Source organism: Panulirus ornatus, chromosome 72 (assembly GCF_036320965.1).
Source record: "Panulirus ornatus isolate Po-2019 chromosome 72, ASM3632096v1, whole genome shotgun sequence".
NCBI lineage: Eukaryota > Metazoa > Arthropoda > Malacostraca > Decapoda > Palinuridae > Panulirus > Panulirus ornatus.
This window is the reverse complement of record NC_092295.1, coordinates 6,992,694-7,015,476: the sequence shown is the minus strand read 5'-3', so window position 1 is coordinate 7,015,476 and position 22,783 is coordinate 6,992,694. Positions and strand designations below refer to the sequence as shown.

General features: G+C 41.8%; 1 protein-coding gene and 1 long non-coding RNA gene across 7 annotated transcripts in view; one reads left to right on the top strand and one right to left on the bottom strand.

Annotated features, from left to right (window-relative positions):
• LOC139748113 (putative neural-cadherin 2) overlaps positions 1-22,783 on the bottom strand; it is a 184,275-nt gene that overhangs the window by 24,022 nt on the left and 137,470 nt on the right. For 5 of the 6 annotated variants that reach the window (XM_071660770.1, XM_071660774.1, XM_071660771.1 and 2 more), the window contains 7 exons: positions 22,246-22,361; positions 18,275-18,439; positions 12,618-12,755; positions 8,872-9,049; positions 4,911-5,144; positions 1,790-1,953; positions 1,047-1,202 (listed from right to left, as the gene is read on the bottom strand). In XM_071660770.1, the coding sequence (XP_071516871.1) occupies positions 1,047-1,202; positions 1,790-1,953; positions 4,911-5,144; positions 8,872-9,049; positions 12,618-12,755; positions 18,275-18,439; positions 22,246-22,361 (1,151 nt within the window). Of the gene's footprint in view, positions 1-1,046; positions 1,203-1,789; positions 1,954-4,648; positions 4,819-4,910; positions 5,145-8,871; positions 9,050-12,617; positions 12,756-18,274; positions 18,440-22,245; positions 22,362-22,783 lie in introns of those variants that run through there. The other variant, XM_071660775.1, reaches the window with a different exon arrangement.
• The window catches only part of LOC139748116 (uncharacterized), a 155,967-nt gene that overhangs the window by 7,447 nt on the left and 125,737 nt on the right, over positions 1-22,783 (top strand). The gene's annotated exons all lie outside the window — the stretch shown is intronic.

Below are 22,783 nucleotides of genomic sequence, written 5' to 3'. Positions count from 1 at the left end.
GTATTCTCTTATTTCACCCACCTCACCTCTCTATCAAGATAATTACTTGTACTACAGGAGTCATTAAGGGCTATGGTAAGATCATACTAACATCAAGAGGCAGAGACAAAGGCAGAAACTCTTGAAAGAGTTTATATCTTATAAATAGGCGCAAAAAAGGTCCCAAATATAATATTTATCAAACTGTCAAAATTCGTTATGTCTGTGTTAAAAAACCACGTCTCAGATGAAATAAGTATCGCTTTGCTTGAGATGTCTCAAGTTTTATTAGCACTGTTTGCCAGTGTCACATATTAGCATATGCTACGACTCGTATATTAACACAAATCTCCTGTGTCCTCAGCAACGCCTTAATACTAATGTTTTATCAGATTTTTGTCAACTCTTGTAAGCTGTTGATGTGTCTAGTTGCGTAAACATGGAAAAGAAATGTTCAATCAACTCCAGTAAACAGAGATAATCAAAGGTTGCGTTTGCATATGTGAGTGGATTCGGATATCTGCTTTCCCTTTTATGTGGGGTTGGTGTTGGGACGCGTCTATATTCCCACCGATGTCGGTCAAGATTATTCATTTGTGTCGAAGATAAGGTCGAAAATGAACGTTTGTGGACCTTGTGGCCGTATTTCCAAGATTGTGATGCTTTCTTTGATGAATTAGATACATCCACCCCACTATCAAATTCAAGATGGAATGGGAAAAAGAAGGCAAACTGCCCTTTATATATATATATTATATATATATATATATATATATATATATATATATATATATATATATATATATATATATATATATGGATATGTACATGTGTATATATGTATATGTTTGTGTATGTATACGTTGAAATGTATATGTTTGTATATGTGCGTGTGTGGGCGTGTATGTATATGCAGGTGTATGTGGGTGGGTTGGGCCATTTCTCGTCTGTTTCCTTGCACTACCTCACTACATATATATATATATATATATATATATATATATATATATATATATATATATATATATATATATATATATATATGTATAATCAGGGATCTGACTTACCGCGTCTGTTACTTGAACTCTGAAGTGGAAGCCACGTCTGTGGTCAGGATCCTCATAATCCAAGGGCTCCACTGCTCTAAGGGAACCAGCAGGAGCTCCGTTTTCCAGACCTATCACTTGGAACATCTGCCAACCTCGCCCACTACCTGGCACCACCTGGGAAAAAGAAGGGGGCAAGACGTGTAATCACATACTTGAAGAGACATAAACAATGGCTACGTAGACTGTCTGCTTGACAGTGAGACGTGATTTAGATATGGACATAGAACTAGGATTTGGAAAATGTTCTTCGGTATGGTAAATCAACTTATCTATATATTTTCTTGTTTGAGGCTTACTATTGTTAGTCTAGTTTTAGCCTAAGAGTAGTCGGAGACTTAAAGGTGGTGGCAGCTGAGGCCTTGAAATAAGGATAGTCAAAGGCCTTTGGTTTACGAGTGCTAGGGTCTTTAAATATGGGCGACTGGGGTCTTCAACTGAAGTTAACCTGGACCTTCGACCATATGTAGCCAAGGGTCTTTAGCTATCAGCTCTGCAAGCTTTAGCTCACAGCTATCAGCAATCGGTCTTTAACCCTTAGCCTTTCTACTTGTGGTGTATACCTATAGATGTCAGTTCCACCAACAAAGGTCAGTCAGCAAAGTCTACCTTGTCACGTCTGGTGCCCGCAAACCGACCCTGAAGGTGGAATTAACAAACCCTGAAAGAGGAACGGACTTATCCTGAAGGAAGGAGTAACTAACCCTGAAGGAGAAATTGTTGGACACGTCGGGGTCGACGACAGTGAGGGTGGCCAGGACGTGGTTTGAGTCGCGACTCTCTGGCACGTCCAACGTCCACTCCGGCCTCAAGAACCTCGGGGGCACGTCATTCACGTCCTCCATCTCCACAACCACCGTTCCTGTCCCTAAGGATAGATAAGAGAGGGTAGCAGTTCTTCAGTAACTAACTTTTACCGGCCGTGATACATGCACGGGTCCTCTTGTTCATAAGTTCAAATCCTGGTGTGCACATATGTGTGTGTGTGTGTGTGTGTGTGTGTGTGTGTGTGTGTGCTGTTTTTCATGTGTGGCAGGGTGGGGACAGAAATGGACGAGGGCAGTAAGTATGAATGTGTACATGTCTATATATGTTTCTATATGTATAAGTATGTTTATCCCTGGGGATAGGGGAGAAAGAATACTTCCCACGTATTCCCTGCGTGTCGTAGAAGGCGACTAAAAGGGAAGGGAGCGGGGGGCTGGAAATCCTTCCCTCTCGTTTTTTTTAATTTTCCAAAAGAAGGAACAGAGAAGGGGGCCAGGTGAGGATATTCCCTCAAAGGCCCAGTCCTCTGTTCTTAACGCTACCTCGCTATCGCGGGAAATGGCGAATAGTATGAAAAATATATATATATATATATATATATATATATATATATATATATATATATATATATATATATACATATAAAGAATGGCAAAAGGTGAGAGTGAATGGAACACAGGGAGTGGAAGAGGAATGGGAGGTATTCAGGGAAGAAGCGCTGGTATGCTAAAGGAGAGAGTTGGCAGATTAGAGAGGGTAGTGAGTGGTGGGATGAGGAAATAAAGTTGCTAGTTAAAGAGAAAAGGAAGGCGTTTGGGTGGTACTCACAGGGAAGGTGTGCAAGCGAACGGTGGATGTTTGAAAAAAAAGAGGCAGGAGGTCAAGAGGAAGGTGCAGGTGTTGAAACAGAAAGCAAATGAGAGGCCACCTACGGTACGCGTGCCTCCAAGACCACTTTCGGTACTCAGCCGCCACCACTTTCAATGGGGAGATTCAGCGCAGTCAATCCATTCTTTGTTTGAGGTGTGAACCCCGGGAGGATCGACTTGCTACTTCGAAGCTTTTATTTCAAGCTGCTTCGAAGCTTTCATTTCAAGCTGCCTCAAAGCTTTCTTTGTTCGGAGTTTTGCTTATTATGTTGAGGTCGTTGCTAGTACCAGCAACGTCTTACCATATGGGATGTTAACTTATGTTTCGATAAACTAACAAGAAGTTATTGCAATGTCACTCTTTCCTCTCCTTGGCTTGTGGATCTGAGAGTATCAAATCTTGAGTTCGAATCCTTTGACACCAGTGAGACATTACCATGAACCAAGTAGGAAAAAATAAGAATTCATAAAGTGTTCTTTACTGAAGACTTATGATGAATGATAATACTCATTATCTGATAATGATTTAACTGCCAGAGGTGGACTCGCCATGGGTGGGGTTGGTGGAGAGATAAAGGTGGTGGGAAGGAAAACGTTGCGCGCCCGAGGGTAGAGCGAAGAATGATGAAGTATGTGGCCGCCCGTGATAATCACAGCTAGAAGCAGTAGTATGAAGACATTGGCAATATGAAACACTGCAATGTTAAGTTTAACATTATTGATGAGATTGTATTGTCACCTTCGTGCAGGATGTCATTTTATTAAAAGCACTTCGCTGGTTTCTTCCCATTAGCTACCTTGCTCCAGCCCAGCTTTCTGAACTGTGGCTTAATTGTTCAAAACAATAGAGGAAAAGCTTTATTTCAATTTTTTTTCAAAGACTTGCCTTAGTGGAGACTCACTGTAACATGTGATCATCGTATATATAAAAGGATCATATGTATAACCCGCATATCACCACAATAATAATTTTCTAAAGTTTTACGTAAAAATCCTACAGTATGTATGACTGCACCTTATATGAATGAGTGTTCATACGTGTTCATACATTTCTCAAAGATGTTATATTCATTGTGCAAACTTCATAGGTTTACTGTAATGATGAACATGTGATGAGGATTTACTGTGTAAGAAGCATAGCATAATGGAAGACATTATTAGAAATAAGGCCAGTGCTAGGCTTCTTCACGAAGTTTTGCGTGAGTGTGAGGCTCTGTGGTGCTGGTGGTCACTGCAGGATCGGTCGCATATGAGCTCGGAGTCGTCATGAGTAAGTCATACAGAAATCGAGTTCGAAATTAGTCGATGAGATTACAAGGAACTCTTTATTACTTCCCGTTGTAGATGAGTTTCGAGATAACTTATCGCGTATACCCTCCGCCATTATACTCAACCAATCAATAACATGAACAGTGAATGGAAAAATGACACGGTGTCCATTATCTAGCTAGCTGATATTTTGTTATACCCCTTTTACCAGTTTAGCAAAATCACCTTGCGCGATGCTTATCTGCAGTCCTTTATTAGTCCCCGCATGTCATTAAAATCATCAGATAAGCTCGTATAAATCAAGCTTCTTAAACGCACAGCTACAAACGTTTTTATGTTCTAGACGCTGCCGAAAGCTGATAAGGATCACAGGTTATATTTCTACATAACACAGCAGACAGGATGTCATTACCCAGACCAAACCACCACCACAATACACTGTCTACAGTCCCATAATAAGCATTGCTTATTCATCACAACATACCGATGCACCTGTGTGGTGCTGACCCCACCGCTTCTCTTGACATCACATCTCTGCATTTTTTTTTCTTAGTCCTACCCTTTCCTATATTTGCTTCCTACCCATTCCTATATTTGCTTCATAGAATATTGCGTTGTATGTAGGTGCCAGCTATCAACGTACCCCTCTCCACTTACCTCGTTATCTTGTTACTCCCTCGCATATCGGCGCCAGTCGTCCCCCGCTCTCTCACCCCAGGTCACTGACGAAAGCTTCGAAGCAATGAGTCGATACTGCCTGGATTCACACCTCACAGAAGGAGAGGATTGACACCGCAGACTGTCCCCGGTTGGCAGTGGGGGTGGCTGTACCCCTGAAACCATCAATGGTACCCGTTCCCTTGGCCTTGGCGCCCCCTGCGGTACACGTATCCCTGAGACCACCTTACGGTATGCGTACCCTTCAGTCCACCACCATCTGTGGCCACCACTTGTATGGTGTACCGCTGGGTCTTTTCCCGGTCCAGGCAACAGATGGCCGTGGTGATGAGACCCAACTGACTGTCGATGTCGAAGATGGCCTTCCCGGATGACTCGTCGACGGCGTTCTTCTCCAGCGAGTAGGTCACCTTGGCGTTGTCGGCCTCCAGGGGGTCGTCATTGTCAATGGCTCTGACTTGGACCACAGAGGACCCTGTGGAGAGACGAAAAATCAAAGAAGAAAATCGTCCCGACTCCGCATCTTATTTCTTCAGTGGGAATTGCCTGATCTAAAAATGATTCCTTCTACGATATTTCTAGCAACAAACTATCACCGTAACTAACAATTTGCCATCATTGTTGAGATAAGACATTTGAGAGCGTCTTGGAACCTTCTTTTGGAAGAGATATGGCTCGACTCCTTACGTAGCAATGGGTAGCATTGTTTAATGGGAGCTGGAATAATTGTAGACATTACCAACTATGCATTACCATCGTTATTAACGTTCTCACCTGACTTACGGTAACCACAGTTGCTTAATCCCTGCAAGTTGCACCAGGATATGCAGCATATACAGTGTGCATAGCGGGTGATGTAAGCTCCTGGATGGGTTGTGCGTCTGGTAGTGAGGTCTAGTACGCAGGCACCACTTTCGCATGAAGACAACAAAATATTTGTGTAATGTTCAATAATTGAAGCCGCTTTGAGTAAAAGTGTCTAGTGGACATCATGCGGCATACATCCGCCTACAAACATCGCAAGCCACTATGTGACCTCTCCATCGCTTCCTCCCTCCTGCAGCAGTACCAAGGGACCCCAGCAACGCCGCCTCCCTCCTGCAGCAGTTCCAAGGGACCCCAGCAACACCTCCTCTCCCTGCAGTAGTAACAAGGGACCCCGGCAACGCCTCCTCCCTCTTACAGCTACAACTTGAAACTCAAGCCTCACCTGTTCTCCTCGAACAATATGGCTGCCATTCCCTTAACGTCAAGTCCTTGTACATATCAATATAACATTGTTACGTACATTTCGAACATTCTTATAAATGTTAGAAACTCACACTCGTAACGTAGCGTTATAAACGTGAAATAGTGACAATTATCAAACTCAGTGACGATGATTATAAACCAAGTGAATAATCGGAAAAACTAACTGATCAATTTTGGTCGCCTGATTAAGACTGGCTGATCGACGTTGTAGCAGGGCTAACGAATGTTTCATTCTGAGGACGAAACCCAGCATACTAAAGTTACATTTCAGGTATAGAGCGACAGCTCACACAGCGAATCGCAAACAGGGCTTTGACGGGACGAACTGACGTGAGTAAGTTATTAAAAAAAGAGCACACTAGAAAAGGACCTTTGAAACGTAGGGGAGCAGGTAGGACGCGTCAGATAAAATGGATGTTCATTCGCCTCGAAATGCGAATGTTCGAAACCTGTCATTTTCTCATATCAACTAATTTCTCCAATGAATTATGACGGTATGAATACGCTAACAAATTTGGGTACTTCACGCATTATTTTTCTTGATATTATCATACGATTGCTTTCTAGGTTCGAATGTGCTGCACACCACGTACATCTTCCGAGGCTAAAGTCAGACGAATGGATCGGGACACGGGTTGTATCACTACACCTCCTCGTTATATACAACACGCCTCTCTGATGCTTCCCCCATGGCCAACATTCAAACGACTTTATACGCAGATTATAACAGTAAAACGTTATTTTGATATACGTAGCGGCAAATCATATGAAATAGAATATAACGAAACGTGACATAGATAAACTTTAATTCCGTCAGCGTGGCGATTGGTGCTTTACGAATACGGCGGTACGGCTCTTTAAGCACAACGGAACGACCTTTGAACATGACGGTATGTGCCTTGACGGCGACGGAAATATATACTTGGGTATGATGGTCTTTGACGGAGAGAGAGAGAGAGAGAGAGAGAGAGAGAGAGAGAGAGAGAGAGAGAGAGAGAGAGAATCCTCCTGGTGTTTTCAAGTTAAATCGTGAAATTCTTCAGCTTATCCTTTGACTAAGACTCTATGAAAAGAAAAAGTACATATATTTCTCAAACGCTCTTAATATTCCAGTTGATATTTCATGATCAAATGTCCAGATATTTTTTAGGCATCAATTTTCTTTAATTAGTTTCTTAAATGATACATTATAATTTCCTCAGGTCCTACTTCAATTCTCTACTGTGGTCAGAATTGAACTTGTATAACACGTTTAGATGAATGAAATTCACATTTGTGCTAGACCTTAAATAATGGTAGTCTTGCTTATCTAGGATACGTATAACTGTTTTTTCAAGAAGCTTATTAAACTGGACATAATGTACTCTTAGTATACTGTTAATGATGATAACTGTGGACAAAAATGAGAAGGCTCAGGTTTCTTTCTCTTTGTGGGAGAATTTCGACCGCATGAACCACAGTAAATAATTGTATGTATATAATGATTTTGAAATCGGAGTAATTCTTAAAATGTATGTGCACATTTGCATACACTTGCTTGCATGTATCTAATTAGAAAAAGAAGACGAACCTATAAACCATTTTAGACTTACCTTGAAATTTTGCAAACTTTTCTTTTAGAAACTACTAGGGTTAGACACTTTCAATGCTCATAGAAAAATTGCAATACTTTTATACTTTTCGCAAATCACATGTACACCAGACTTGAGATAGTAATAGAAAAATTGCAAACTTTCTTTGATTCTGGCAAAACCTAATCATTTGAGACATCAGTTGTTCATAGAAATATTGTAAACGTTTTGCATCCTGTAAACCAAAAACATCTGAAACGTTAGTTATCCTTTGAACGTTTAAAAATGTTCTCTATCATCTTCGTAGATTGTATGAATGATATTGAATCTAAAGAAAGATGAAATTTGATGAGTTCTTGGGTAAGGTAATTAGATTTGATGTAAAAGAACGGGTTTGATTCAACACAAAAGAGTTAGATTAAATCTAAATGGGAGTGATTTAAAAGAAATGGCTCAGAGCTTTTATTAAACAGTTGGATGTGAAAAGGTTAGAAATAATTTCTAATGATTAGATTCTTAGCGGGTTCCTTGTTGGGTTGTTGGAGTGGCTTAACTGAGAGAGGGGCACAGAAACGTCTTAAACAACAACAATGATGATTTATTGGTTAAGGTACATAAGATGAAATAACCCAGGGACGATGAACTACTGTAGGTGCAAGACTACAGTGGGAAAGGTGAGGTCAGTTGTGGCAGGTTGAGAAACAAGAGATGGTCTTGGCTCACAGGAGCATCGATGGTAGGCGCCAGAGGTGAGGCATCACAAGGACACCTGCCAGGAAGACGAAATGTCGGGAGTCACGTTGGGACTTACACTGACGTAGTAGGTGCCCCAAGGGCGGCTTGAGTCAGGTGTCACATGAACGAGACTTCAGGTTCTTGAGTGATGAACTTGTCTAGAGCGAGTTAACTGCCTGAATGCCATCCTGCGGTGATACTCGGGTACATGGGAGGCAGGAAGGTCAGGTCCTCGCAAGCTCTGACCTCTCCGTGTTGCTGGACTGTGAACCGCTCCTCTTATGGCGAAGGTCAGGTCATCTATTTATTGGAATGATTACAGCGATCTCTTTTATTTGGCCACCAAACTCATTTTTCCGGGATTTATTAGGTCAGGTGAAGTCACCCGCTCTGACCTTCCACCAAATCGAGGTGTCGTCAGTAAGGTAGCACTTTGTGGAGCGATAGTGGGTCCACTACAGGTCTGATATAAAACGGAGTCAGAGTTCACATACAGCAAGGGACAAGAATTGCAATGAAGTGAGTGGGGTCAAGGGTGATAATCTACCTTATGTTAGATTTACCGTGAGACAGGGGTCAAAGGTTATATGACTCTCCCTTAGGCTAGATATGCATGAGGTCAGGGGGTCAGAGGTCGTGACCTACCTTTCGGCGTGTCCTCTGAGACGAAAGCGGTGACGATGGTTTCGGGGAAGAAGGGCGCGTTGTCGTTGACGTCCTTGAGGTTGACTCTGACGTCCGTATGGGCGGCCAGCTCCCCGTCCGTGGCCCCCACCCGCAGCCGCCACTGTGGCCGCCCATTGGGCGGATCCCTATCCAGAGGCTGTGGTCGGTGGTAGGTGGGGAAAGGGGTTTAGTGTGGGCGGGAAGCAGACAGGTATTTTTTCAGGGGTTCGACTCTCTTAAGCAGTCATCAAATGCTTCGTAAGAATAGGCAATCATTAAACAGACGTCTAAACATAGCAAATCATATTTGAGATTACAAGAGGCTGGGCAATCGTGTAGATTCATCACATGAATATCTCCCTTGAAAATGGCAGGCTGAATACCCCCTTAAAGATTAGCCAATCACATCCACCCTCACACGAATTGATAATCCCTATACCTCCCAGGAATCGACCAATCAAACCCCATATTCCTGACAAACACACAATCACACACCCTCTTACGAATCATCCAGTCACACGTTTGGAAGGGACGGAGGTCATCTGTAACTAAACACTCCCACTAACCAGTTATCGCAAATAGAAGTAGAAATATTTTTGATTATAGCAATAAATGTCCCAGATATGATTACTAAAGAGTTTGTCTCTGACAAGGCCTTTGAAGACTGTGAAGGTAGAGTAAAATGGCCTATATAAGGGCCTTTTTGAAAGTTCGGGGTTTTCGTTCCCTTGTAAAGGAAGGAAGCGAAGGGAGAGTTTTTAGAGGAAAATGGTGAAAATGTATGAGAGATGAATAAGGATGAGTATACTGTGAGTTAGCTGTTGAGTATGTGGCGTTGAGAGATAGATAGAAGGGTAGGTAGGTAGGTAGAGAGAGAGAGAGAGAGAGAGAGAGAGAGAGAGAGAGAGAGAGAGACTGCAAAACGTAGTTTGTTTATGATAGAACGTATGTGAGGCCATCTGGTGGAGTCTCTGTACAAATTTAGATACCTTCCCTGGGCTCTGGCAAATAGAGGTGTATGCGAGTCCTGCGCGCTAACGAGCAATCTGGGGGCTCAAAAGTGAGCATCAAACGAAGTGCAGGGATGGTTAACCTGTTTCCACAAACTGTAGTTCTGTATTTCTCTCCGTCCCTCTGTTTATCTCTGTTTCTGCATGGGTATGCACCAGTATGTGTTATATATATGTATATATATATATATATATATATATATATATATATATATATATATATATATATATATATATTATGTGTGTGAATATGAGTGGATGGCCATTCTTCGTCTGTTTCCTGGCGCTATCTCATTGGTGCAGGAGACGGCGATCAAGTATAATGAAATGAATACATTTTATATATTCATCTCTCATGTCTCAGAATTGTTCTGTACTGTTTACTGAATACTGTGTGCAGAACTCCTGAGAATGTAGATGATGTATGGATGCGCGGATACTTTACCCAGGATGGGCAAAAACCAGACTTGTGGTTGGAACTGGTAAATAATTTGAAAACTACTTTACCAACGATCGTCGACATATCCCGAAGCTTTATGTATTCTTTTTATGTGTGTGTGTGTGTGTGTGTGTGTGTGTGTGTGTGTGTGTGTGTGTGTGAGATCACGAAGGCCAGGATCCGTAAGTAAACTTCACTCGTATAACCTTGAAGGAAGAGAACCGTGCCAGAGATCCTGGCCAAGATGACTGGCTCATTACCCAGCATTATGTTAATGTTGTTCTGTCTCCTTCCTCCTTCCCCCAGTGGGAATGTGTTGACCTCCGACCTCTTGTTACAAGAACATGTCTAACCCTAGAGATGAACCGCCACTACTAATATATATATGTATATATATATATATATATATATATATATATATATATATATATATATATATATATATATATATATGAGGCTTTCAAGGGGAGAGTGAGGGAGATGGTGCAGTGAAATATAGAGAGATAAAGTCACCGTATCTCTAAGGTCTTTGAGAGAGGTGTCTCCCGCGTACAGGAAGGTCTCTCAAGACGCTGACACAGAGGGAGTCTCCTTTATGTTCCCTCCTGACCATCCTGACGGTAGGGGCTTTGTGAGTGCAAACTCGCCTTCGGTAAAGCTATGTCATCTTCAGTGGACAAGGAGTACACAATCTTGTCAAGGAACTGCCTCACTCCATGGGAGGACTTGCATCCCTTTCTTCCTCAACATCTTGAGCACCATTTCCCACCTCGGTGTCTGCTATGGGATGGTCTTAAAGTGTAGGAAAATGGTAAAAAGAAAAGAGATAGAAATATAGAAAAAAAATGGCATTAGACGAAAGCTTATAATCTTTTTGAATAGAAAATGAATGATGTATGGATGGCAGGCAGTGCAACCATTTGAACAAGTCTGACAAAATTGATTACCTAGAAATAAAAGAGGATTTTATTACTGGAAGAATATAAGGCTGAGTCGCACTGAAGCTTTGAGCTGGCTCACGAAGAAGGCCATAAACTGAAAGATGGCTTCCAGACCTAAAGGAGACTGGAAATATTTCCTCATATATCCGAGCAATATACAGACTAAATATGGACATGGTGAGAAGTGAAAATGAGAAAGTAGGCATTAGAGGAAGTTTATTGGGATATTCTGAAAAAAATAGAGAAAGACTGGAATGTGAGAAATATAGATGTCAGTGTAGTCAAAGGCATTCCATAAATAGTGGAATAGCAGAGCCATTAGGAACGAGTTGTTGGTTAGAGAAGAGCTGGAGGATGGAAATCATTTTCGTGGTGGGATGGACACAGCTCTAGGGGTAACTATGGTATTTAAGAAATGTGTGGGGATTTGTCGGACCCTTGACGAACTAAAAGCAATAGGAAGAGATTTTTTTTCGTTTCTCGCGTTGGCGAGGCAGCGCCTGGAACAGACGAAGATTGGCCACATCCGTTTACTGGACTCTGCTTGCTCGAGGTTACACTGTGGGTGAAAAACACCTTTAGCGAGGCTGTATCATAATGAGTACAATCATGTCAAAGAACTTCTCACTACCAAGGAATCTGCATTTTCCTCCTCTTACTAAAAACGCAACCCTGGGATGCTGGAGCCTTTAGAGAGGTCCTGCGGTATTTTTATATAAGTAAATGAATATATGTTGTTGAAGGAAACGCTCACGGAAAAAGTTTTCATCAGTGCTAGACCTTAATAGAAGAGGACAAAAAAGGATAATCTTATTCTGACTGGCTGTAGAGCCTTTTTGGTAGAATATATACATCATAATGAGGAAGTGGTGTTCAGAGGAAGAATATGAAAGAAATTAGTAGAGGTGTGAGATGCACGCAGAGAAACGTTAAATCCAGCCTGATAGTTATGATGAGATAGTAAGACCAGCATTCCTTACACGGAGGGTGTAAGTTGGTTCCTGACATCACTTCAAAACTCTTAAGTTATGAGAGTAGTCCTTCCTTGGCGGGTTGCAGCCTACACTATTAGGCACCTAACTATCTCTAAGAGGATGGTCTATTAGTATTTTAGGAACGAGTAATACTTGCATCCTCCAGAAATGAGATTAATTTCATTGTAGTCCCACATCCCAAGCCATCTCCATCTCTCTGTACATATACAAAAAAAAAAAAAAAGCACAGGAATCTAATTTATTCCATCAGCAACTCTAAGTGATTCAGTTACCGATTTTTGTAGTGCTGAAAAGAGAAGTTTGGTTAATATATTCGTGTATAGCGTCAGCTGCATCTCACCCGCAAGAGGAGGACGTTCCCGGAGGAGGGGTCGACGGAGAAGCAGGGACGGGAGCCGTTGTTGAAGATGCCGTCACCAACGATGGTGTAAGTAAGGCGGCCGTAGCGACCTGCGTCCCCGTCCACAGCTACCACTTGCTGTGGGTGACACACACACACACACAGTCAGGAGGTGGAGGAGATTAGCAGATGACGGTCGGATGTTTGCATAATCTTGGGCAAGATCTCTATCTGTCTGTCTCTCCCTATTGAGTTTCCGTCTGTTTCTCTCTGATCGTCTCTGTTTCGTTATATCTTTGTCTCTGTTTATGTGTTTGTATGTCTGTATGCCTCTCTGTTTATTCGCCTAATTGTTTCTGTTCTTATTTTTGTCTATGTACCTTTCTATCTTTCTGTCTGCCTGGTTCTATCTTTCTCCACTCTAATTTCGTATACCCTTCATACATTGGCGTCTCGCCTAAGGACAAATCCCCCCGCCTAACGAGCTTCCGATTCTCGGGCAAATACCAAGACATACACAGCACAGAAGCAACGTAATGAGAAGGATCATTATGGCTTTTTCCTTATCATGTCCCCAAGACACCAGGCATCAAGGAATTTTCTCGTCACTTGCCTGACCTTCAGTTTTCTCTCCGGGTGTCTAGTGTAGCTGTAAGTTTAGGCCAACTAACACTCAGGCTGACATTAAGTGGTTAATGGCGCCTCCAGATTATGCCGTGATTACCAGAAAATCATTATCTAATTAAGGGCTTCTCTTGACTTAAATGAGACCATGAAGAATAGCAGCGCTAACGGGTAAACAAGAGTCGGGTGCATGATGGCTACAGTCTGTGTGCATATGAAAAGCTATGTGATATCTGTAGTAATGATTCTGAGTCATATTTCTTTCTCTCTCTCTCTCTCTCTCTCTCTCTCTCTCTCTCTCTCTCTCTCTCTCTCTCTCTCTCTCTCAGACGACTGCATGATCCTTAGGTACGAGTGCACGACCTTTGAACACTATGACAGTCTTTAAGCACGACGGTACGACCCTTGGGTCTGATGGCCTGGCTTTCAAGGATCCAGTTCAAAGGCCATGCCATCGTATCCAAAGGGTCGTGCCGTCGTGCTCAAGGGTCGTACCATCTTGCTCAAGGGCCGTAATGTCATGCTCAAGGGTCGTATCGTTGTGCTCAAGGGTCGTACCGTCGTGCTCAAGGGTCGTACAGTTGTGCTCGAGGGTCGCGTCGTCTTGTTCAAGGGTCAGAATGACCTAACTGTGATTGAGTATAAAAGAAAACATCGATTGTCTGAACAGCATTGTGTATAATCCTCCTTCGCCGTTACATTATTGATTTACTCAATTATTTCTTTATCTTGGAAATCTAATCCGAGACCACAACACGTTCTCATCCCAATGAAGTTAAAGCCCATGATATTGAAGTTACCGAATGCCGGACTAATTCCAGCGTAAACGAAAATGTTTGAAAGCTTAGTTCAGCTTCCTGCAGCGGCTTTTTAGTTCCCCCAATCTTTCCCTTTCCAAAATGACTTACGTTGCAGACTCGCACCGAATCTGTCTTCATCAGTGACATCCTAATATCACGCCGGAACCTTCTTGGCTGGGTCGCCGGCAGACGATGTCAAGCATCTTTCCCTGAGAGATGTCACCCTATTTCACTGAAAGATGCCTCCCGTTTTCCCTTAACGATGTCTCCTGTTTTCCTTGTACGCAGTGTCATCCGTTTTCCCAGCACGATATCACGTTATTTCTCTGAATGATGTCACCAGTTCAAAAGGTAGTGAAGCCCTAAGACTGTTGAATTCCTTCCCTATACAAGACAAGTAGGTCTTTACGCACTCACATAAACACACAAGATATACACAAATTGATACACAAAAAAACCCACTCACACCTGGGCACCCACACGTATGTGCACGTGCACAGAAACACAACCAAACACACACACACACACACACACACACACACACACACACACACACACACACACAGGCGCCAGCACTGGTGTGTTTAAAGCAGAGTCTTAAGAAAATAAAAATGGTCTTAAGGCAACAGCCAAATAAGAAAGTTGGTATATTCACGGCTCCCGAGTTCCAATGGCTCTAAGATTTATTTAAGTACCTCCTTAGCAAAATGGCCAAGTTTGCTGACAGCTCTTGGGCGCAGATCCTCTCTGAGAGAGAGAGAGAGAGAGAGAGAGAGAGAGAGAGAGAGAGAGAGAGAGAGAGAGAGAGAGAGGGCGCATATAAAGGAACAGTTACCGCCCCATGAAGAGGTTAGCTGCTGAAGTACATGAATCTTGTCTATTTCATCTCATTATCTATAGATAGCGAAACTGAACACAGTCGTCTTAGTCTTCTGTTGAGCGTGTTTGTTGGGCTGACAAACGTGATGTTAGCCAGCAGCTTATTCCGGTGGTCATCGATCGTATTTCTAAAGTCTTCCCACATGTACATATGAAACCCTTTCTTTAGTTAATCTAATTGTTATAACGTTTCTATTTCCTTGTATATATCATGTTACTTGTGCCCTAAGTATATATCATGTTACATGTGCCCTAAGTATATATCATGTTACATGTGCCCTAAGTATATATCATGTTACATGTGCCCTAAGTATATATCATGTTATAATATCGTCCTTACAGAATATGTTGAGTATTATTGAAAAATTTCCGTTGCTATTAGATGAAGAGAAGTGTTAGTTTTCTCCACATTTAAGAGCTTCTTGATATAATATAAACTTCGTCTCTTCTTACGTATTCTTTATTCATTGCATATTCTTGCTCTTCTTCTATTGCTTTTAAGGGGACTTCATCTACATTTGTTTTAAGGCCAGGCCACCTCACTTGGACCATTAGGTCTATGTGGTCTGTGTATCTATGTAACTCTTTTTGCTTACGGTTTTTCTTAGTGAGGATGATTATGATATCATAATCATATCCTATGCTTTTTTCTTTTGATATCTGCACATGTAACCTTGGGCAGACCACAGTATACTTGGCATATACGGCGAGATTTGCCTAAAAGCAAAACTAGAGCGTAGCACTCATGGCAGGAAAATATAGAGTTACGAGGAACGAGTTCTGTGAGTTAAGTGTTGTCAAGTATTACGTGTGAAATGGACTGAAAGCCAGTGGTCCACGTGTATGTGAATAAGAGAGATAAGACCGCTATCTGTGTAGGAAGCTACTGTGTTTGAATCTACATTCCCATCTGATCTGAAAGCTCCTGACCCAGTTAATCTCACATAACCTCATAAAACTATTCCCAGAATTACGAGAACCGTTTGAGATGAGAGGTTTATCAGGATGAAGTCAAGGTTTGCCTTCCGGATGGCTTTGTCTACATTGTTATCAATGGCTTTGTTATTCTCACCTGACCACGGAAAGCTGTACGGACTGTGTTATGGTTACTGCTGAAGTCTACTCAATGAGTTTCTAGTTCTGCAAAATCCTGCCCAGTGAGGTCAGCGTCTTTTCTATAAATCGCATTAATACCGATGATTCTGCTGACCTTGAGTACGTCAGTGTTCTATCCTAGAGGCATTAGTGAGATCAGTAACCTCCAGTTATCATGTTTTGAATTTTGTGACTGCATTTCACGTTAGCTTAATGAGCCTGCTCTCACCACCACTATATATACGTACCTCATATCTTGCAAACTTCATCATTTTCTTATCTAACCACGGAGTCACTAGTGATTACCTCAATGTGTCTGTCTACACTCTGTATCTCTCAATACCTTAAGCATATTCATGGACATAACGTAGTTACTGGCATGAACAATCTTATCATAATCTTGTTACTCGATGAGGAGCTTCTCTTTCTTGATGCGTTTTTCAACTTTTCCCATCCTTGTGTTAGAGGCTTATAGTCTGATCCAATGTTGTGTCAGCGTGGCACGCCTCTAGTGCATTTGCTGTGGGTTGAATGGCAGTATAACATTCTTAGTCGTTGCTTGTGACCCCGCTCTTCAGGCAAGACCTGACCAGAGGCGGCATTACCTATTTGCTGGTAACTTAATCTACCTACTTAGTGGCTAAGTGACACACATAACTCTGGCACTTATATCCTCTACATTAAGTTAATAGAGACTCACCTCCTCATTTATTTCCTCCTTGGAACTGCAGGAATGAAAACAAAAGAATGAACAGACGCCCTCCTTAACATCTCGGAGGCAGGAAACCTTAACGAGGTTCATCCTGAGACGAGTGGGTTGGCAGAGTTAACTTAGGGAGGGTTACGCATCTGGTGTGTGACCCGACTTTAGTTAGGTTGGTTCTGGGAGAGAGAGAGAGAGAGAGAGAGAGAGAGAGAGAGAGAGAGAGAGAGAGAGAGAGAGAGAGAGAGAGAGAGAGAGAGAGAGAGAGAGAGAGTACCAGCTTATGTAGAAGTGCTTTTACCGAGATTTTGCCATGAGGCGGGGCTGACTGATAGCGCTTACCGCATATATATATATATATATATATATATATATATATATATACATATATATATATATATATATATAGAGAGAGAGAGAGAGAGAGAGAGAGAGGATCGTAAGCAGGCAATACATCCCCCAAAACACGCCCCGGAGCCTGGCCAACGCACTGCTTCAGCCAATCCTCTGGGACAGGGGGACAATGAGATGGTCCAGGATGGAGGGCTGGTCTCATCCTGAGGAGGATGTGTTCTGCAGCGCAACGTCTTCCTTTTGTTCCCCAACATCTGCCTGAGCGGTGAAACGACATATATATATATATATATATATATATATATATATATATATATATATATATATATATATATATAAAATATTTCTTTTTTTTTAGTTTGAGTTGCTTGAGCTGAATTTTCGCCAGTTTGAGTTGAATCTTCGCCATTTTGAGATGAATCTTTGCTAGTTTTTATTTTTCCTCTTCGAGTTGCTTGAGTATTCATTAGTTTAAACTACATGCCTTAAATTGAGTTGCTTCTTGTATCCAGAACAACCACGTTTCGCAAATGCTTATTACATTTATCTGGGACAGACATAAAGAAAAGGTATCACGGCTCTTTTGTCTGTATTCAGCATTAACGAATAATCATCTTTTTTGCTGATAAGGTCAACCTCTTGCAATGCCAGTAGCAAGATTAACATTGTTCAATGCCAGTGATAGGATTAACCTCATAGGTTAGCGGTAATACGATTAATCTTGTAGATACCTGAAATATGATTAATATTATAGATTGCCAGTAACAATATTAACTCTGTAGAATGACTGAAATAAGACTACCATTATAATCAACATTACAGAATGCCAGTCATAAGATGAACATTGTGAAATAGCAGTAATAAGATTAAGCTTGGAGAATGTCGGGAGTAATATTAGCATTGAATGATTTGCTTCGTGCAGATTAACATGTTAAATACCAGTCACTGTCTCGTGTCAGACACATCACATTAACAAACCTCGTTAATCTGTTGGCGGTATTTGTTTAGATGATATAACAGTCGTACATATTTCAAAGATATGCTGGTCGTGCATGTCTACTGACGCTCTGAGGTTGTCCAGTGGAACTTTTGAGGTCGTCCACTGACAATCTAAAGTCGTCCATTAACCTCAGGTCGTTCAGTGGTTCTTTGGGTCGTCCGCCGACCTACTGGGATCTGACCACCTGGGATCGTCCACCTACCTTGAGTATGACCTTTGGCAGGTGTCGGTCGTCCTCCTCTGTGATTTGTGTCTCGTGCACTGCCCTGAGGAACGACGGGGCGTGGTCGTTCTGGTCCACGACCCTCACCACGATCCGGGCCTCACTTCTCGCCTCTCCCGCCCGCGCCTCCACCGTCAGGTCATACTGGAGAGGCAAACAGAGTCAAAGAAGTCCCTCAATTGTTGGAACCAAAAACACCAGTTTGTAGTGAAGACAAAAGGGCCATCATGGTGTGTGTGGGGAAGACTAAGATAAACAAAGTTGCAGCAAACAGTGCTGAGGCAAACAAAACTAAAACAATGTTTGTTTAAGTGGAACATGATACTGTTTGTGAGAGGGGGAAAATAATCACTGTGATGGTAGACAAGTTCTCTTTCCCTGTCTACACGCTGGCCCTGCCTCATGACTAGATACCCTCTCTGTCTGTCTCTCTGTCTGCCTCGCAGATGTCTGGACTCCCAATCTAGATCGAAATGATTTGGAGGAGCACCAAAGGATTCGTTTGTTCCCATGACCCTTCATTATCTTGGGCTTGTCAAGGATGCTACAGGAATGACTCAAGACTGCGTAAAAAAGGCTCAATTTTTTGTCATGTAATTCAGGCTTACTCAGACTTGTCAAGAGAAGGCCAAGCCACATTATGCAGAGTCCCTGAGACGATGCGACCCTTGAGCACGACGGTCTGATTATTGACCTAGCCCTTTAGAGTAAGGTCAAAGGCCAAGATGTCTAGCGCCCTCGTGCTTAAGGGTCGTGCCAACGTACGTCATGTTTAGGGATGACACTGTCTTGTTCAAGGGTCGCACCGTTACGTTTAAAGGTTATACCGTCTTGTTCAAGGGTCGTACCGTTATGTTTAAGGCTTGTGCCTTCTTGTTCAAGGGTCGTACCATCATTTTCAAGGAATGTATCGTTGTGATGAAAAGAAAGACGGATGGCAAAGTTTTCATTCCATTTCTGAAGCTTTAATTTTGTTGAATTTTAGAAAAAGATATGAAAGAAGTAGAGAAATATATGACTGTTCATCTAATTGATTGCTGTAACGTAAGAGAAAATCAATTTATGGTAATTCTTCATGTAGATACTATTAGAAGTTACTTGAAATTATCTATAACTCAGAGATGGACGGTTATGATGTCTATTTCCTTCACTACACTCTTAAGCTTTGGAACCTTTAACTTCTCATGCCTTTCTTAACGCCCACGACCTGACCCTTTTTGATAAAGCATGTGTCCCCTTCATTATAAAACGCTCGGATCTTTTTTTTTTTTTGTTATAATGCAAGGGCCGCTGGGCCTACTTACCGAAGGAAAATTGATCAATTATTTACTAGTGAACAGTGAAGACTCGAGATGAAATTAATTAGTATCATCATAATTACTCATTATGTATGGAGGGAGGCATCCAGATTCCAGTGGCTCAGCGAGGAATAAAGGAAAATGGGAGTTTTATTTTATATTTCTCTCTATGAGGCCGTCATGCTAAACTTGGAGAGGATAGCATGGACTCTATGAGCTGAGAAGATGATTGATCTGTTGGACACGTTTCATTACTTGTTGAGATTATGTACTGATAAACTAGAAACTATATTTTTCGATCAGACAACTGCAGATATTGTTTGCCTCTGATGAACAGATAAATATTTAGCGAACATCAGATGAAGCGAGGTCAGGAATTAATCACTGAGTTAATGTGAAGTCGGATTAGAAAGTTAATTAGACAGATTAATTTAGCAAACACAGGATCTAACATAGAGTATCTTTGTGCGTCAAATTCAACATCGATCTTTTCCAGTAAGGAAATTACGTCTAATGCTGAGAGAAAACAAAAGCATCTTAAGACAGTTTCCATTTTCTGGAAGTCAACCTTGTAAACGTCACACACACACACACACACACACACACACACACACACACACATATATATATATATATATATATATATATATATATATATATATATATATATATATATATATATTCCTTAATACATTTTCAGTCTCAACTTTGAATGATCTCGCGAGAGAACCCTGTTTTCCCTTTCTAAAATCTCGCCGTCTCGCTTCAGTCAAAGAGACAGCCGTAAATTGCATGGATATCCGAAACGTTACACTTACTTTCACTGACATTCGTCCTTGCAAAGGTATATTCATATAGCAGGTTGTAAACAAAATGGTATAGCTTCATACCATAGACATTATGACACATTTAATGGTATAGTAAGCATAAAGCACAGCAGACTACCTCAAACAACATAGCATACCATGGAAAATACAACATGTTAGATGATGTAACACTTTAGGTACTATAACTTAAATATTATAGCACACCTTAAATGATATAGTGTACCTTAAACAGTAGGGTATAACATAAAATGACACCTAGAATATGTATTACATTTTGAATATCAAAGGATCACCTTAAATAGCCGCCGACTGTACACTGAAAAACTTTCAGATTGGTGTAGAACGTACAGTTTTGCCAAAAGTTTTGGAAACCACAAATAAGGCTATCAAATAACACGTAAGATAAAACACAGAGCAAGTTTTGTGGCTTCTTATCCCGTGTTTTGAAGTTAGTTTTATTTACGCACTTGAAAATAAAAATTTTAAATTAATCTCAATGGAAGAAACATAACTATGCGTGTTGGAATTCTGACGTATGCGTGTTGGACCTTGTGTATTCTGACGTATGCGTATTGAACCTTGTGTATTCTGACGTATGCGTGTAGGACTTTGTGTACTCTGACGTATGCATGTAGGACTTTGTGTATTCTGACGTATGCGTGTAGGACTTTGTGTATTCTGACGTATGCGTGCAGGACTTTGTGTATTCTGACATATGCATGTAGGACCTTGTGTATTCTGACGTATGCGTGTAGGACCTTGATTATTCTTACGTTGCGTGTACGACCTTGTGTATTCTGACGTATGCGTGCAGGACTTTGTGTATTCTGATGTATGCGTGTAGGACCTTGATTATTCTGACGTATGCGTGTAGGACCTTGATTATTCTTACGTATGCGTGTACGACCTTTTGTATTCTGACGTATGCATGTAGGACCTTGTGTATTCTGACGTATAAAATCACGAATGTAGTATCATTCTTGGGTTCATGTTCTAGACACTACAAGAATGAATTTAGAATCTAGAGGTGTTTTGTAGGAGAGTTTTCGTTTGAACGCTTTTGTAGGAACAGGGTTTTGTATTCCAAGATTTTGTAAATTCAAAGAGAGCTGTATTTTGAGAGGTTTTGTATTTTCTTATTCGAAGGCTTTTGTAGGAGCAAGTTTATCTTTTGAGGGTGTTTGTAAGAGCAGGGTTTTCTTTTTGAACAATCTTTTGAAGGACTAGGCTTTTTTTGTTTGTTGGTGTTTCATAACTAAGAATTTTTGTGGGAGCATGGTTGTGTATTAGAGGGTTTTTGTAGGGGTAAGGCTATACTGCAGAGGGCTTTTATATGAGCATAGTTTTGTGTTGTAGGAATTTTCTTAGCACTATCAATTATTCTAGTGAGGATTTCTTTTCTCTATACAAATTTTGGGTAAGATTTCGTTCGTTCGGGTGAAGTCGTCTCAAGACAGATTCCGGCTTGTCTCTCTGTTTTCAAGAATATTATTTATTTCGTCTTAGAGATGGGGAGAATTCCTTGTCTGAGCTTTGTCTCATTATTTTTGACTCTGTCGGATGATAGTTTCTCCGTGGAGTCTGCCACCGAAACCTTGTCATATGCAAACAGCAGCTGATTTACCTCCCATGCACCCATCTTCTCCCCCAACATACCATAAAATGCCCGCCCTTTTCTCTGAGGCCCTTGCGTTCTCGGCTTAGACGTTTGTTCTTCGAGGGTTAAGGGAGTGTCTAGGAAGGTTTTTGTTTTGGGGTGTTTAGCCTAAAGCCCCTCCCCAACAGCAGTACCTCCAGAATGTCACAGAAAGACTTGGCGACCCACCTGCTGTTTCTCCTCGTAGTCAAGCGGTTCAAGGAGGGAGAGGCGACCATTGTTGGCGTCCAAGGAGAAAGGCCCCTCATCGTTCCCGTCGGTGAGGCTGTACACCACCGGTTCACCTGAAGAAGAAGAAGAAGAAGAAAAACCAGAGGGCTGAGGACCTCTTGTAAGGGAGAATTTTAAAGTTACATATGAGATCGTCTACCGTGATGGAGAGAGGCCATAAGACTCGGCAGTGAGGGAATATCAAACTGTTAGATCTCTTCAGGTAGGCCTGAAGGATAGGCTCCAGGAATAGTGCCAAAAGCAGTTCCAGAGACGTTGCCTAGGATAGAACGTACCTGGGTTCTGGACCCAGTAGGACGAGGTGCCAGGAACAGTGCCGGGAGCAGTGACTGGGACAGGAGGTACCTGGGATCTGGACCCAGTTGGACGATATGCCAGGAACAGTGCCGGAAGCAGTGCCCGGGTTAGGACGTACCTGGGGTCTGGACCCAGTAGGACGAGGTGCCAAGAACAGTGCCGGGAGCAGTGCCCGGGT